At 35.6% G+C, this 15,000-nt stretch overlaps 2 protein-coding genes across 2 annotated transcripts in view; one reads left to right on the forward strand and one right to left on the reverse strand.

The window, feature by feature from the left end:
• Positions 1 to 10,176, reverse strand: part of LOC137974801 (pescadillo homolog) — a 22,853-nt gene extending 12,677 nt beyond the window's left edge. The window contains exons 1-8 of the mRNA XM_068821786.1: positions 9,728 to 10,176; positions 9,564 to 9,643; positions 7,770 to 8,033; positions 6,896 to 6,989; positions 2,151 to 2,184; positions 1,837 to 1,880; positions 468 to 557; positions 120 to 236 (exon numbers count right to left, since the gene is read on the reverse strand). Coding sequence (XP_068677887.1) covers positions 120 to 236; positions 468 to 557; positions 1,837 to 1,880; positions 2,151 to 2,184; positions 6,896 to 6,989; positions 7,770 to 8,033; positions 9,564 to 9,643; positions 9,728 to 9,748 — 744 coding nt within the window. The 5' untranslated portion in view covers positions 9,749 to 10,176. The remainder of the gene's footprint in view (positions 1 to 119; positions 237 to 467; positions 558 to 1,836; positions 1,881 to 2,150; positions 2,185 to 6,895; positions 6,990 to 7,769; positions 8,034 to 9,563; positions 9,644 to 9,727) is intronic.
• A 46-nt stretch (positions 10,177 to 10,222) lies between these two features.
• LOC137975394 (coiled-coil alpha-helical rod protein 1-like) overlaps positions 10,223 to 15,000 on the forward strand; it is an 11,080-nt gene continuing 6,302 nt past the window's right edge. The window contains exons 1-4 of the mRNA XM_068822498.1: positions 10,223 to 11,270; positions 12,777 to 13,171; positions 13,969 to 14,299; positions 14,741 to 14,833. Of these exons, the coding sequence (XP_068678599.1) occupies positions 10,265 to 11,270; positions 12,777 to 13,171; positions 13,969 to 14,299; positions 14,741 to 14,833 (1,825 nt within the window). The 5' untranslated portion in view covers positions 10,223 to 10,264. The remainder of the gene's footprint in view (positions 11,271 to 12,776; positions 13,172 to 13,968; positions 14,300 to 14,740; positions 14,834 to 15,000) is intronic.

A 15,000-nucleotide genomic window follows, 5' to 3' on the forward strand; every position in this document is an offset into this window, starting at 1 on the left:
TGTAAAATACAACAAAATTCTAAAGCATTTCCCTTCTGACTGAATTTTCGTATATTATTTTCTTTTTGTTTCCACACGTATGCCTGAGCACTGCACATTCCTTTCAACGTGATGCATACCTTTGGAGGATAATGCAAGTTCAACATGTTGTATAGTTTGAAATTCACAAATCCAATCATGGTCGTGTAGAATTCAAGGAATGTGAGCATTACTTTAAAATCAACATCAGATGGTGGCTGCAAAATAAAATCACATAACAAAATAAATTTCCTCATGAAAGTAACAGTTCACATAGCAACCAGAACGTAATATGAATTGGGTAATCCAAATCAATGCTCCCATCGTCCAAGGGCATTCTGAGATACAGAAACAAGTCCATTAGCTCCGTTAACCAACACAATATTTCAAGTCCTCTTTTATTTCCAGTCACCTAAAGGTATCTTACTTTCAATCTTAGGTAAATTTACCTCTTGACAAAACTGGTATGGTACAATCCATGTGACTGGCTGGTCCTGGATTTCAGCTTGAAAGTACACTCCTTTTATTGACAGGAAAACCTAGATACAAAATATACAGGTGCAAACATTGGTTTTACTATTTCAGGCAGAAGAAATTACTCAAAATTACTACATGTACGAGCACATAATCGGATAAAAACTAGCAAACTTTTCCAAGTAAAGGAGTAATAATTAATTTAATTTAAGTTGCACAGATAAATAAAGAGTAAGAGACAGTTACATGTAGCAGAATTTGCATATTTAAATGCTGTTATAATATGTTGACTGTTGGAATGTTAGTACTGGCACGATAAACAATACATGTATATAGTATTAACAACATTATTAGAAAGTGGTATTTAGCATACAGTGTACCTTTAGCACTTCAATAGTAATTAACATGTTGTTGTCCTTGTCGGGAAAAAGCAGGAGACTACACAGTTATTCTAAGCGCAGGGTCTAAGCAACTTCTTCGCATGAACAGATCAAGACAAACACAGCAGAGAGTGTAGGGATCGATCTGTCCACCCAAATGAGTTACATGTTCCCTGTTCCCACAGAAGGATAAGCCCTTAATGTCCCATTGTTTTGTGAAATCATTTAAATAATTTATGCCAAAAAAGTAACCGTAGTTGTAGTCAGGCATGATAAAAAGAATTTAAAAACTTGTTGTCACTGACTAAAAAAACTTAATATATGTAAAAAGGACGTTTCGGTCAAAATACGATGACCTTCTTAAGCTTCAGCATAAAATGGCTTACGAATACAAATGAGTGCTTTAAAAGAGCCGTAGAAATGTCACTTGGGATTGCCAAGGGCCTTGTAAATGTCCGGAATGTAAACGTGTTCATAAATGGAATTAGGTTCGCGAATTGAGTGCCACACTTCTAGAAGCAGGAGACTACACAGTTATTCTAGAAGCAGGAGACTCCACAGTTAATCTAAGCGCAGGGTCTAGGGTCAAGTGACGTTTCTACGGCTCTTTTAAAGCACTCATTTGTATTTGTAAGCCATTTTATGCTGAAGAAGGTCATAGTATTTTGACCGAAACGTCCTTTTTACATAAGTTTTTCAGGCAGTGACAACAAGTTTTTTAATTCTAATTTATGCCACTTGTGTCACCTCTAAATGTGACTCATTGCAACTTTATGTTGCTTATTCACCTGAAAATGACTCAGTCTGTGAAGATGACATCAGAGCATTGGGTGAAATTTATTTCACTAGTAATTTATAATAATAATTTTTATTTTTATGCTCACATGCTTAGATAAAATAACACAAAGAAAAACTCCACTTGAGACTAACATGTTGACAGAATGGAATTTGAAGATTGCCGTACCTTTCTTAATGATTTTGACGCTATTACATAGTGCTGAAATTCAACTATTGAAAAGAAAAAAAAGGTTTAATAACATGTACATCCAATAGGGCACCAACAATATTTAACTACCAAGTACACTAAATAATTACGTGATAAAAGACAGAGTACATTTACATTGTATCTTTGGCAAAAGGTGAAAAGGTACTTAAATTAAGTACGAGAAGACGAGAGGAGTGTTAGTATCACAGGCCTTCCAAATAAAAGATCATTTGTAAATGAGAGGTAACAAAAAGATTTCAAGACTCGTACAACTGACAAAGAAATTGTGTGACCTGATAATCTCTTGCATTCTTTTACAACATCCACCTGTTACAATAAGAAAAAAAGAATGAAGTTATAATCAGCATACATCTGATTCCAGCTGGCTGTAAGCTGTGCTTCAAGGTCATACACAGACCGTATAGCAGCTGCCAGAGGCACCACAGTATGCTTTTGGTTTGACCTTGTTGAGGTGTGTCGTTGCTGTACTTTGCAACAATGACAACAACGACTAGCGAGACTTATTAAACAAGCAGAACTTAAGCTACCCTGGTGAAAATCCTTAAAGGATCTTTAAAGATCTTCAAAGATCTTCAAAGACCTGACAAAGATCTTTAAAGATGAAGATCTTCACAGGATCCTTGAAGGATCTTTAAAGGATCTTCAAAGATTTTCTAACATTGAGGACTCTTGGGATACTTCATCAAGATCCTTGAGGAAATTATCAGGATCTTGCAAAGATCTTACCAAGATCCACACACAAAATCTTGGAAAGATCCTCAAAAGGATCCTTGAAGATCCTCAAAGAGTGACTGAGGATCTTACAAGGATCTTAAAAGGATCCTTGAAAGGATCTTAATAAAATCTTTGACAGGATCCTTAAAGATCATACTAGGATCTTTTGAGGATCTTTGAAGGATCCTTATAGTGATCTTGAAAGAAACCTTAAAAGGATCCTCGAAAGATCCTCAAGGATTGTATGAGGATCCTTTAAGGATCCTAAAAGAATCTTCAGAGGTATCTTGAAAAGATCTTTATCAGGATCCTTAAAGATCCTATGAGGATCCTTCAAGGATCTTAAAAGGATCCTTAAAGTGATCTTGAAAGGATCTTTGTTACGATCCTTGAAAGATCCTATGAGGATCCTTCAAGGATCTTAAAAGGATCCTTATAGTAATCTTGAAAGGAACTTTATTAGGATCCTTGAAAGATCCTATGAGGATCCTTCACGGATCTTAAAAGGAACCTTAAAGTGATCTTGAAAGGATCTCCGTTAGGATCCTTGAAAGATCCTATGAGGATCTTTCAAGGATCTAAAAAGGATCTTTAGAGTGATCTTGATCCTTCAAGGATAAGGATCTTATAAGGACCTTTTTAGGAGTGAAGTGTATAAAATCCCCAAAGATCCTATGAGGTATTACGTACATGTACCCTCAAGCATCGTTAAGGCACCAAACTTTGAACATAAAAATAATCACGCTGTACACGAATCAATTAAAAAGAAAACGTTTATTCTGATGTAATCCATTGATTGTCGGAAATATCAGTAACAGATTACCTTGTTTGATGAACTCGTAATAGCTGCAGGCCGGGCCAGAAGCAATATGAAACAATATACTCTCGAAATATCAAATAATTCGTGTCAGCACGTAATCCTTTAAAAAAATACCAGGGCTAAAATACAGAATTCAGGGCCACATCTAGAGACTCTAGTGACGAATCGGCTCGATCAGTATCTTTTCACATTCCTTTAAGGGTTAATTCGATGAGTCTGCTATGATTTTTGCTCACTTTTTCTTTAACACAGTGCGATGAATCGGAGGGTTGTAATCCTCCGCCATCTTGGATAAAACGCGAGAGATAAGACTGGAAACTAGTGAGCCATTTCCCTTTTGGTCAGCAGCCACCAACGATGGCTCCTCTTACAGATCGGCGGTTTTATTCTAAGTTTGAATCAACGAGCATAAATCTTATGATTCATGATTGTTTTGCCCTTTAAATACTGATTCAAAACGAGGAAATGCATACAGCAATCCAAGTACAAAGGTAGGCGCTAATTATAAGCAGATAATATTTGAGTTGATGACTTATTGTCCTTAAAAATGACGATAGACTAAATCGGCTAACTCAACCAATTCAAATCTCTCGGGGTTAAGATTCTTTGTGTGTTTAATTTGCATGGCAATGAAGCATTCACATTTAAAATGATATGGTAATACTGGAACAAAACGTTTTATTTCGAAAAGATTTTAATTGCGTACAACATTGAGTTAGCCGATATTCGAACTTTTCAAACTTCAAGTCCCAACATAATTTGACATGTACAGGCAAGGATTATAATTCGGCTTACCTGCTCTAATCCTGTAAAAAATAGGTGAACCTTTAACGAGATTACTTACTTACTAATCAAAAGAGTGGTTGTTGCAAATTATATGATTGGCAAAGGATCCCTTCGATTCTCTGTAAATGCTACGTGTCTGAGGTTCAGAGCAATTTTCAAATTAAAGGTTAGGTGACGCACATTTATTTCCACTTCCACGGCATGACTTGCGAGTACATGTGGAATTCATGATAATCAATATGAGTAATTTGCCCTTATGGCTTTGTTTTTCTTTCAGGATGCGTAACTGCAAAATATTCAGAAAACGTTCTCAAAAAGCAGCCTCAGCCGACAATAGCACCAAATACTGAGTGAAGAAAAAAATTAGTAATAAAAAGATAGATAAAATGAAATAAATACAAATGTGTTAGGTAAAATCAAACGTTATTGTTGTAGTACATGTCTTTGTACTTGTAATGTTTCTCTTTCGCTGTTTTTCTAGGCTACAATTTAAGGTTTTTGTCTTATTTTTAAGAAATATTTTCTCAATAAAAATGGCTGTTTGTGAAAATATTTTAAATATTCCCAGCCATATCTTCGATATTAATGAGTACTTGATAAAAACTGTATGAGTATCTATATTTTATCTCTATTCTTTCTATGATTATTAATATACATTCAAGTCATATTATAGGTAATTTTGAGAAATTGGTTTACTGTATGCAGCTAGACTTTTAATTAATGGATAACCATGCATGTGACCAAATAACTCCAATAGCTACTATGATTGTCAGTTGAATAAGATGTGAGCAAAGTTTTCACAGAGTTTCAATGTTAAAACAACAATGTAGTCAAAGGCAACTTGATCCACATCAAGTCTGTAAAAAACAATAGTCAGTGCATCATTTGTTCAGGTTTGTTAGATTTTTATTGTATTCTTCCCATCCCTGTGACCCAGGAGTTAGTGGCAATTTTGGATAACAAGCCAGGGTGATAAGCCTTACCAAACTTCACTTGCATCTTACTCAAGTGAGAATTGTAGTGTGCCGCTGTTTTTCATTCAGTTCAATAAAGACTGCTAGCAAATAAAGTCAGATATAGATTTCCCATGATTCATCATTGTTATTTTACTTCAATCATACTTAGCATTATAACGTAAATAGTTTACAGACAAATGCAGCATTTTACATGTATGTATTGAAGTTTCTCTTTTACAGAAAGAAAGCTCCTTTTTCCCGGTTAAATAAAATAATTTGTACATCAAACTGCAGTCCAATAAGTGCCATTCAGGGTGAGAAGGTGGAAAATAAAATTAATAATCTTGGTTAAGTTCCTGTAAAGTCCTAAATGATATTTAAACATAAACATCCTCAAGGATCTTGCAAATGATCTTGGCAAGGGTTTTTGAAGATCCTCAAGGATCTTGCACCAGATCTTTGAAGATCCTTAAGGATCTTGGATATGGTTTTTGAAGATCCCCAAGGATCTTTGGTTGGTTCCTTCAACATCCTCAAGGATCTTTGATGATCTTCAAAGATCTTGGTCAGGATCTTTAAAAATCCTTGAGGATCTTGCACAGGATCTTGGACAGGATCTTCGAAGATCCTCAAGGATCTTGGACAGGATCTTCGAAGATCCTCAAGGATCCTTGAAGATCTTGGCAAGGATCTTTGAGGATCTTGGCAAGAAAGGCTAAGATCTTTAAGGATCTTTAAGGATCCTAGGTAGGATCCTTGAGGATTTGAGAAAAGATCCTTAGAAAGATCCTCAAAAAGATCTTTGAGGAGTCTTTAAGGATCTTCAAAGATCCTTCAAAGATTTTCACCAGGGTATGACACAGAAAAGGAAACTTTGGTTGGTGTTAATTACTAATATTAATTTTGTAAATTCTATTTTCTGCTTCAATATTCTAGAAAAAACCAAGTTCTCCTCTAAATGTCTGGTTGCCACCAATATTTGTATTGTGACTCCTGAGCAATGAGTAATTCTTCCCCAGGAAGGTTAAGTCTGGCTTTTCAGCTAGGAAGATCTTAATTAATTAATATAACGTACATGTACATTATCAGTTCTACGTTGTTCCTCTTTCAATATGAATAGCCCTTGATAAATTTTTGCCTTATTAAAGGACATTGTTCCAGGAGTCAAGGCAATAATTATTGTATCCCTTGTTGCCGTAAGTATGCACAGCTCAATAGGATGATAATTAACAAATTCTTGAATTTGTTGGTCCCATTCAACAACAATAAGACAATAAAAACGAATTGAAAGGCTCAACAAAAGCAACTTTAGGGTAGGATTGATTAAAGTCTAATATACATCCAGTTATGATTTTAATTCCAATCAAAGAAAGCTACATGTACACAGTCAAGTAAAACAAACAGAAAGAGATGTCTATACACACCTACACTGTAGTTACATGTACAGTGTACAAAAAGTTAAATCATTGGCTCATAGGTATTGCAAATACCGGTAGGTGTTGTGAACAATAATTATGATTGTTGCAACACCTATTTGCAGTTGCTCTTACTACCGGTAACAGGGACAAGAAGTGTTGCCATCCCTTACACAAATGTCACTATTATAAATGGCCAATTTCTTTGTCACCCTTAGTAGCAATACTTATGAGCTTACTTAGTCACTTGAAAATTCCTCTACTACTATACTTCTTATGCGATGTACCGGTACCTTTCTTATTACCAAACTGCAGCTGCACAATACCTTAATGTTGCGAGTCTTTGGCATTGTTGAAAACAACATAACCATAGATAATGCATCATCTAAGTCTCTAATGGCATCAATAAATGTGGGGTATCTAGAAAATACAAAATGTTTCTGAAAACTGATTCAAAACTTTTATATTTGATATTTCAAATGGCAATAAAGAGTTTAAGTTGGAAAGGATTTTTTTTTCCAAAAGAAAATGTAGACACTGAAAATCAACTTCAATCATAAGGAAAATCTTTGCTGATGTCATTATTTACCCTTCATCTTATTAACATACCAAAAATTTATTCGCTTTTCAGAAACTCATTAATAATACACAAACAAAACAGCCTATCACGTCATCAATAAAAATATTAATGTCACATGCGTGAGCTTTAAACCCGATAAAACATTCCTCATCAGACTTCTTTATAATTATAAAGAATAAAAATGAGGCTTGGCTTGTTTTTCTTATATGCTAATATTCTCCTCTCACAATTTGAACCTTTGTTCAGAGTCCAGAAGGACACACTTTTTGTGGAATGGTTTTGAAGCTGTTCAAAAAACTTGCAGTGTATGTTTTATCGGGTCTAAAAACACTTGGCTTGTAATGCCTCGTGCTGTTAAACACTTGGTTATGCCTCATGCTTTTAAACCCGAGAAAACACTGCTGGTTCTTTTTTCAACATTACATCAAAGGATGTCACTTTTGCGCTGTAAAAAGAAAATCACATGAGGCTCAAAGAACTGTTAAGCATACCTGTAATTATTTATCTCCATAATTTTAAGCCTAAGTTTTGGTCTTTTGATTTCAATGGAGAGTGCTGCTCTTGGTTAACTGATTACAAAAAGAGACCAATAATAAATAAAGAAGGTAAATGTACTGTACCTTTCTTTCAGGATGTGATCAAGCTTATAAACAGGTTTGTTGTCCTCCAATCTCTGAGCAGTGTCTGGCTCTTCTTTAGCGATGGCTTTCTTCAGTTTTCTTAGAAAGACTTTAAACTCTCGAAACTTGTTCACAATCGGTTCATGGAGAAGGTACTGTATGTCCTTGGCATAGTAGAACGTCTTGAGGGTACTGCTTCCTTTATTGAGTTTTTTCTTGTTTTTGGGCTCAACTGGATACACACCCTTTAAAATGCACAGTCGTCTGAAAACATATTGGACAAAATTAATAGTAAATCACTTTCACTCCCAGAAAGTGACACTTATAGATTTTAATAATAACAGTAATAATAATAATAATAATAATAATAATAATAATGACTTTAATTTGGTGTTTCCATCTACAAAAGCTGGCTCTTCGCCCATATTGTTACAATTGAGCTAAAAAATAATATTACATTACAACCATCTTATAAATACAATGAAATTGATACGATCAATGCATATACATGAATATAAGAATAATAATCTATCAAAAATAACATAAGAAAAACTAATTATCCTGCAGCCTTGCTTTCGCCTGGTTCATTAAAATTTAATGTTTCTTTACCTGGCTTTGGAAATAGTGTAAATCTACAGAGTTCTTTATGTGTGATAGCAAAACATTAAAAACCTTGCATGCACCATTATCCCAAGTCCCTGACTCTAATGCGATTTTTACATTATTTCAGCAGACAATCCTAGTGTCTGTCAAGGATTATGAATGTCTAATTTAAGATAGGACGGCCACTCTGTAAAATGTACCCTGTTTAATGCCAGAAAGGGTTAAGCATTAAACCATTCACCCCTAAGAGGGAGACCTAAAGATTTTACTCTGTCGAACGCCAGATGACTTTATTCCTCAAAGGGGGGCACGCCGCCGGACATTTGGGGTGTGATTGGGTCTTTGGTGAGTGGAGAAGAACTTTCCATACTAGCAGAGGTCAAATCCTTCGAATCATTTTCCTTGCACTATAAAAGACCTCTGCCAGCAGGGAGAGGGGGCTAAACCTCCTTTCAGCTGAAAAATGTTTATGCATGTAAAATTTCAATGAGATAAGGGCACATGCAGTCTCACTTCAAATTTGCATTCAGGCCAGGGTTTTCAAAAGTACTTTTGGTATAATTAAAAGGAAAATAAATTTGAACAAGGAAGAAGTTAAAGGGCCCTAAATGTCCTCTCTTTTGTCAGCCAAACTGTAGCTGGGAAAATAAAAAGATACACGTAACTGAAAGCAATCTGCAATCAGTCAGTCGCTGCGCCAACTCTTGGGTTGAGTCACTAACAAATCCTGCCTGAAACAGGCCCACAAGCACGATGAACCAAATGAGCTAACTCACTGTTGTACCCAATTCAAACCCTTTGTTCCAGGTATTTCCATATCATTTAAATTTGAATGCTACATTATAATGCAAATACAGTACACGAAGGATCTAAACCCCGAAGGATTTGAATAACACTGGGTACAACACGTTCGCCGATTTGGTCTATTGAAACCATGGCAACAACATGATAGACATCCCTTTACATTCCCTGGCAAAAATGTAAGTTTGTACCGTCGCCACAAAATTTCCCTAAACCAGTACTGAATCGAATTAATTTTCATGTTGTCTTCTACTTAGAAAAAACAAAAATATCAATTCCTTGCACGTACATTTTTTCTTCATTAAGACTTGATCAATTTTCTTCTCGTACACGACAGAGAAATTTTACAATTAATAATCAGAAAAAAAAAGCGTTTTCCTTTTAGTTCACCTGAAATCTGCTAATCTCAGCTGAAGTTTTTTCAGAGCTCGAGATCTTGAAATATAATATGTTGCGGCTCCTCGTTCTCCCTGTACAGTAAACCAAAAAGAAGTTTACTTCATCGTAAACCAAGATATTTTGCAACTAAACGAGAAAGACCGATGATGACATACCTTTTTCTTTTCTTTCCCCATCGTGTTTCCTCTAAAAATCAAAATCACACTCCACGTGAATTGTTTTGTCGATATCCTATGTAAGATATCGTGAGATGTCCATCAGTTAAAAGGTATTCTGGGATAAGCCATTTCAGAAACGTGAGAGGACTGAGACGAGTTTGGTTGTTTTCCGTTTGTTTAAAAAACTAAGACATTCAAATGAAAGATCAACCAAGTTTCAGAGTCTTTACCAAGAATAGATGTATTTAGAGGAGGAAAATGATGAAATAATATATCTTCAAATATCACCTAAAATAGAGAGTTTGTATGGAATGGGTAGACAGGCCACAAAATTAAAAGGGTTTGTATGGGATTTTGCAACTTTTGCAAGTCTCCCATTTGGCCAATTTTCCGTAGAAAACTCTCAAACTTGGCTGGATAGCTTTTCATTTGGTAACATTTCAGTTTAGAGTATGAGAAACTCGTCCCAGTCCTCTCACGTTTCTGAAATGGCCTATTGCGCCTGGAACTTTTCTCCTTCCCGCACAAAAAAAAATGGCGGGCATCAAAAAAACACGGGAAAAGTTTCTCTCTCCGTCATATTTTCAAATTTCTCCACCTTCGATCCCTCCCAAGAAAAAGGACTTAGCTTCTGTTAAGCTTCTACCTCCGGCTGAGTATAATCTGGTAAAAGGCAAGGAAGGATCGAGAGCGGAAGCTGTACAACTAGCTGAAATTGACAAATTGTGTGATGAAAATAAACAGCTTAGAGAGCAAGTGAGGACCCTAGAAGAACAAGAACTACGACTTGAAACGGAATTGCGAAAAGAGAGACTTTTGGTACAGAAGGAGCGAGTTGATGATGCGCTAGATTTGAAACGAATGGCCGATCTTCAAGAAGAAAACTTAGCCTTGCAATCGGAAGTCAGAAAGTTGAGTAGTTTGACAGCTAAGCTCAGGACAGACGGCAAAGAGGTGAAATTAAACTTCGAAATGGATCTTAAAAGGGCTGAAGGAGAATTAGAGAAAGCTAATGCGTTGATAAAGGAGCTCAGGCTTGAACTTAGGCAAAAGGAGCAAATGTTTGCAACGGAAATGGAGAGTTTAGAGAAACGCTCCAAAAAGCAAGCGTCGGTTATCAAAAATTTAAAAATCGAGGTAAAAAATGCCGATGAGCAAGTGAAGATCGATAGGAAAGGATTTGAAGATGTTCTCAGTAAAAATGAGTTTGATAAGTATGAACAAGTAAGAGCTTTAGAGAAGAGATTGGGTCTTTGTGAAGCTCAATACTCGCGGGAATTACAAAATATGAGCAATGAAATCTCAAGAAGAGAACAGATTGAAGCAGAGATGGAAAAAGACCTGTCTGGTAAAGAGGACGATCTGAAAAGATTAGGGGAAGAATTGAAAACAAAAGAACAGGAGTTTTTAGGGCTATTAAATGAGCACCAGCAGAAAATTAAAAGCAATCAAGTGACGTTTGATAAAAACATAGAAGAACTTAAAAATGAACTCGAAAAAGAAATGCATTCTCATCAAAAAGATGTTGACAGTCTAACAGGTGAGTGCAAACAGTGTATTCTCTGCTAAGCTGTATGTAGAGGAGCTCTGGTATTATTATTATTATTATTATTATTATTATTATTATTATTATTATTATTATTATTATTATTATTATTAAAAGTACTAACAATGAAAGTGCAGTAATCTCCTTAGCTGCTTGGAGATGTATTTCATTTCTGTGGGGAAAAACGCAAGATTTTGGATGTTTTGGTTGCGTGAACAGTAGGGCAAGATAAAAAAGACGCGTCCCCCACATTTTTGTAACTTCCCATTTTTCAAGCAGCCAAAACATTGAAAATGTGCAGAAATGTTTGCTATGCAGGCTAGCTTGGAGATTGCATGGCAACTTAGCCACAGCAATATTCTTGGTCTCCAAGTTCTTGTCAATCCACTAAGCATACTGTAGCACTGAAATATCAGTGTTTAGGAGAGGAACATGTACTCTATGTACCAGGGAAAAGAAGGAGAGAGATGAAACAACACGCAAACCCCTAATCCATTACTATGGTAAGACTCTGTATTGTTGGCTTTGTTAATTAAATCACACTTGGTATGATTAAAAAGAAGTTAAGATTCTAGCAGATAAATAAACAAAGATTTAAGTTTATCCAAAAGAAGAAGAGTAAAGGAAGAGTTTATCCTGACCTTCCTCAAAATGTACAGTTTAACATATTGACTCTTGTCTAACACCAGATGATTTTATTCATCACCTTGGGGCATTCTGGGGGGGCCTGAAGATTGAATGGATTTCACTCTATTGTTACGAAGTATTCAGTTATTTCAGAGACTTCAGTTGTATGTGATGCAAATTTAGAAAAGTTCTTTCTTCAGTCTAGAGTAAAGAGTAGTAGAATCTTCTGCCGTGGGAAATGTTTTCTTTTTTTTTATTATTGGGGAATCTTGTGTTGACTGCTTTGTGTGAGAACCATGTTACATTAAGGCTTTTTGGAGCATTCTAGTGTGTTGTACTACAGTGTAAGCAGTTTACTTAAATGAGAGACTAACTGGTCCTACCAGGAGTAGTGGAATTTTGTGCATTTAGTTGGCCGTGGACCCAGTAGAGTTCATCGGCGTGTTTGTAAGTAAAGAATCCGAATTATCTGTAACATCTGTCAAACACAAGATGTTTTTACTTGTCAATTGGGTTGGGGGAGAGGGGAGGGGGGGGGGGGTGGTGGTCCCAGGAAAAGGATGTAAATACATCTTATTGAATGATTAAACATAATAATTATTATAATACATATAAGAGGAAAACAACACAGATAAATAAAGTGATGAGTGACAAGGATGACAGGCTCATTCTTGGGTTTTGCATCATGTTGAAAACGAAATCTCTTTTATTGAAAAACAACATCATGTCCTTATTGGTGCTCTGTTCTAAACCCGTCAAACCAGAACACTACAGTCTATTACCATCTCATATTTTGCGTGTCCTCTTGACCAAATGTGATAAAAGTGGAATAATAAAATTATTTATGATGACCTTTAACTTTACCGTATTCAGAAAAACTTCAAAAGAAAGATGAAGAACTAAAGACACAGACCTCATTGGTTGACCAGCTTAGAGCTTATATTGGAGAGAATCTTCCAAATACACAAATTGAGAAACTCCAGCGAGAAACTGACGAAGCAAGACAAATCATGACAAGCTTACTGCAGGAAAATGAAAGCTTAAGATCCACAGTCGAACTTCTTAATATCAGACTGTCGTCACTTAATGAAATCATCTCCATCCAAGAAACAGAACTATTGAAGTTTCAAACCAAATTTAGCAAGGGTGTCAGTGATCATGATAATGACGTGCTAACAAAATGGAGAGAGAAATTGTTTGCATTATTGGTCCAGTTAAAATCTCAGGAAATTGTCCACGAAAAGGAAAACAGAAATGGCAGGGCACAGGTACGTGATTATTAGATTAATTTATTAGTGTACACTGTAATGGGAATGGATGTTGGGAGTGGTTTAGTTATGTTTTTAGGACCAGTTCTGTTGAAGGAGAAAATGTTTTATTCAACTTGAAGGTAGTTCCAGCTATCTATAGGGGTGGCGAATGGTTCTTCAAAAACTCTGGGTCTTGCAAAATTTTAGTCAAATTTCACGGGTCTCACAGTCTCGTTTTTTGAGCGGTTATGTGCGTCTCGCAGTCTCGTTTTTTATATGAAGGTGTCAAACACTTTTAAGTCTCGGTCTTGCAATCTAAAAAGTCAAAATGTCTCGGGCTCGCAAAGAAAAACGCTCATGGTCTCGCCGTCTCGCAAAGTCTCGCATTTACCATTCGCCACCCCTATCTATCAGTAAGTACTTTTGATCGACTTTGATTGAAGTGTAAGTTGTAAAAGCTGAAAATACAATGATTTAAAAGAAGGCTAAATTACTTTAAAATTAATCTTAAACTTTATTAAAATGAATAATCAACCCTTTTCTTTAAAGCACATGCACTATGCCACATGTCAATGAATCTCATCTGACATGTACAAATCTCCTCAATACTAGGTTGTATTAGCTTATGATTTGTAATGTAAACAGTAACTAGTATCAGCATGCAACATGGGGTTCGATAATATTTAATAGATCATAATTATTATAATATTATAATTATTAAAATATAATAACTTGCATCAAAATCATATATTATTATGATAATTATTACAATAATTATTATAATTTTGAAAGTTTCTACATGAAATAATTTGTAGGTGAAGCATTTGATGATGGAACTTGAAGAATCTCAAAAGGATGTATCGATGCTCACACACGCATTGGCTGACAAGAAAGCCGAGCACAAAATCAAAGTTAACCAAAATCTTGCATTAGAAAGGCAGCTGGAAAACAGTCTGAAAAATGAGACGAGGCTGAAAAATGTCGTGGCTGATTTTCAAACATCAACTTGTAAGCTGCAAGAAGCTGCTGAAGGAACTGAACATTTTATGCAGCATGCTGTCTCACAAATGGATGAAGCCTTCAGGAAGCTAGCTGTGTTTACGCAGCGAATCAGTTTTGCATCTGGTCGAATTAAATTCCTCAAAGGTCAGTGTGTGGGTGGTAGTCAGGTCACCATTAATTTTACAGTCTGGACTACTGGAGTGTTATATTCTACAGTATTAAACCAGTCGAGGGGTCTGGAAAAACTTTGTATGTGTAAAGTTTTTAATTTAAAGAAAAACAAGACACTCCTGAGTTTTACAGACATATTTCGGCAGTTGCCTCTCTCATCTTCAGTGTGAAATGAACAGTAAATTCCAGTGAAATATAAATACTAGAGAAATTACAATAAGAAAAGCAAAAGTTTTTGATTTTCATCTATTTCAAATTCACTACTCAGTCTGGATCAGCTAAGGAAAGCTCCATTCCTGAGGAACATGTATTAGAACCTGACTTTTTGTGGCAGATGAAACCACAATAAAGGAGAATAAGTAGGTCAGTGGAGAAAGTTACCAGTATGAGAAAATTTTCATTTTATTTTTTTAGGTTTAATAACACATCGTGAAGCACAGCTTAGAAATCAACTTTCCATGGCAGCAGCCAGTGAAGTTGCTGATAATCTGCAGCCAATGACTGATAGTAAGGTTTCTTTGATAGTTTATTGTCAAAACTATGTACAATTTCATTAAAGAGTAGCACTGTATGAAGTAAGGTTAGTATTGAGGTACTGTACATGAACAAGTAGACTCATGACAAGTGTTATATTTTCCATTGATAAAATTGCATGTAATCTTAATTAAAAAGTT

This window comes from Montipora foliosa, chromosome 11 (assembly GCF_036669935.1).
Source record: "Montipora foliosa isolate CH-2021 chromosome 11, ASM3666993v2, whole genome shotgun sequence".
Lineage (NCBI taxonomy): Eukaryota > Metazoa > Cnidaria > Anthozoa > Scleractinia > Acroporidae > Montipora > Montipora foliosa.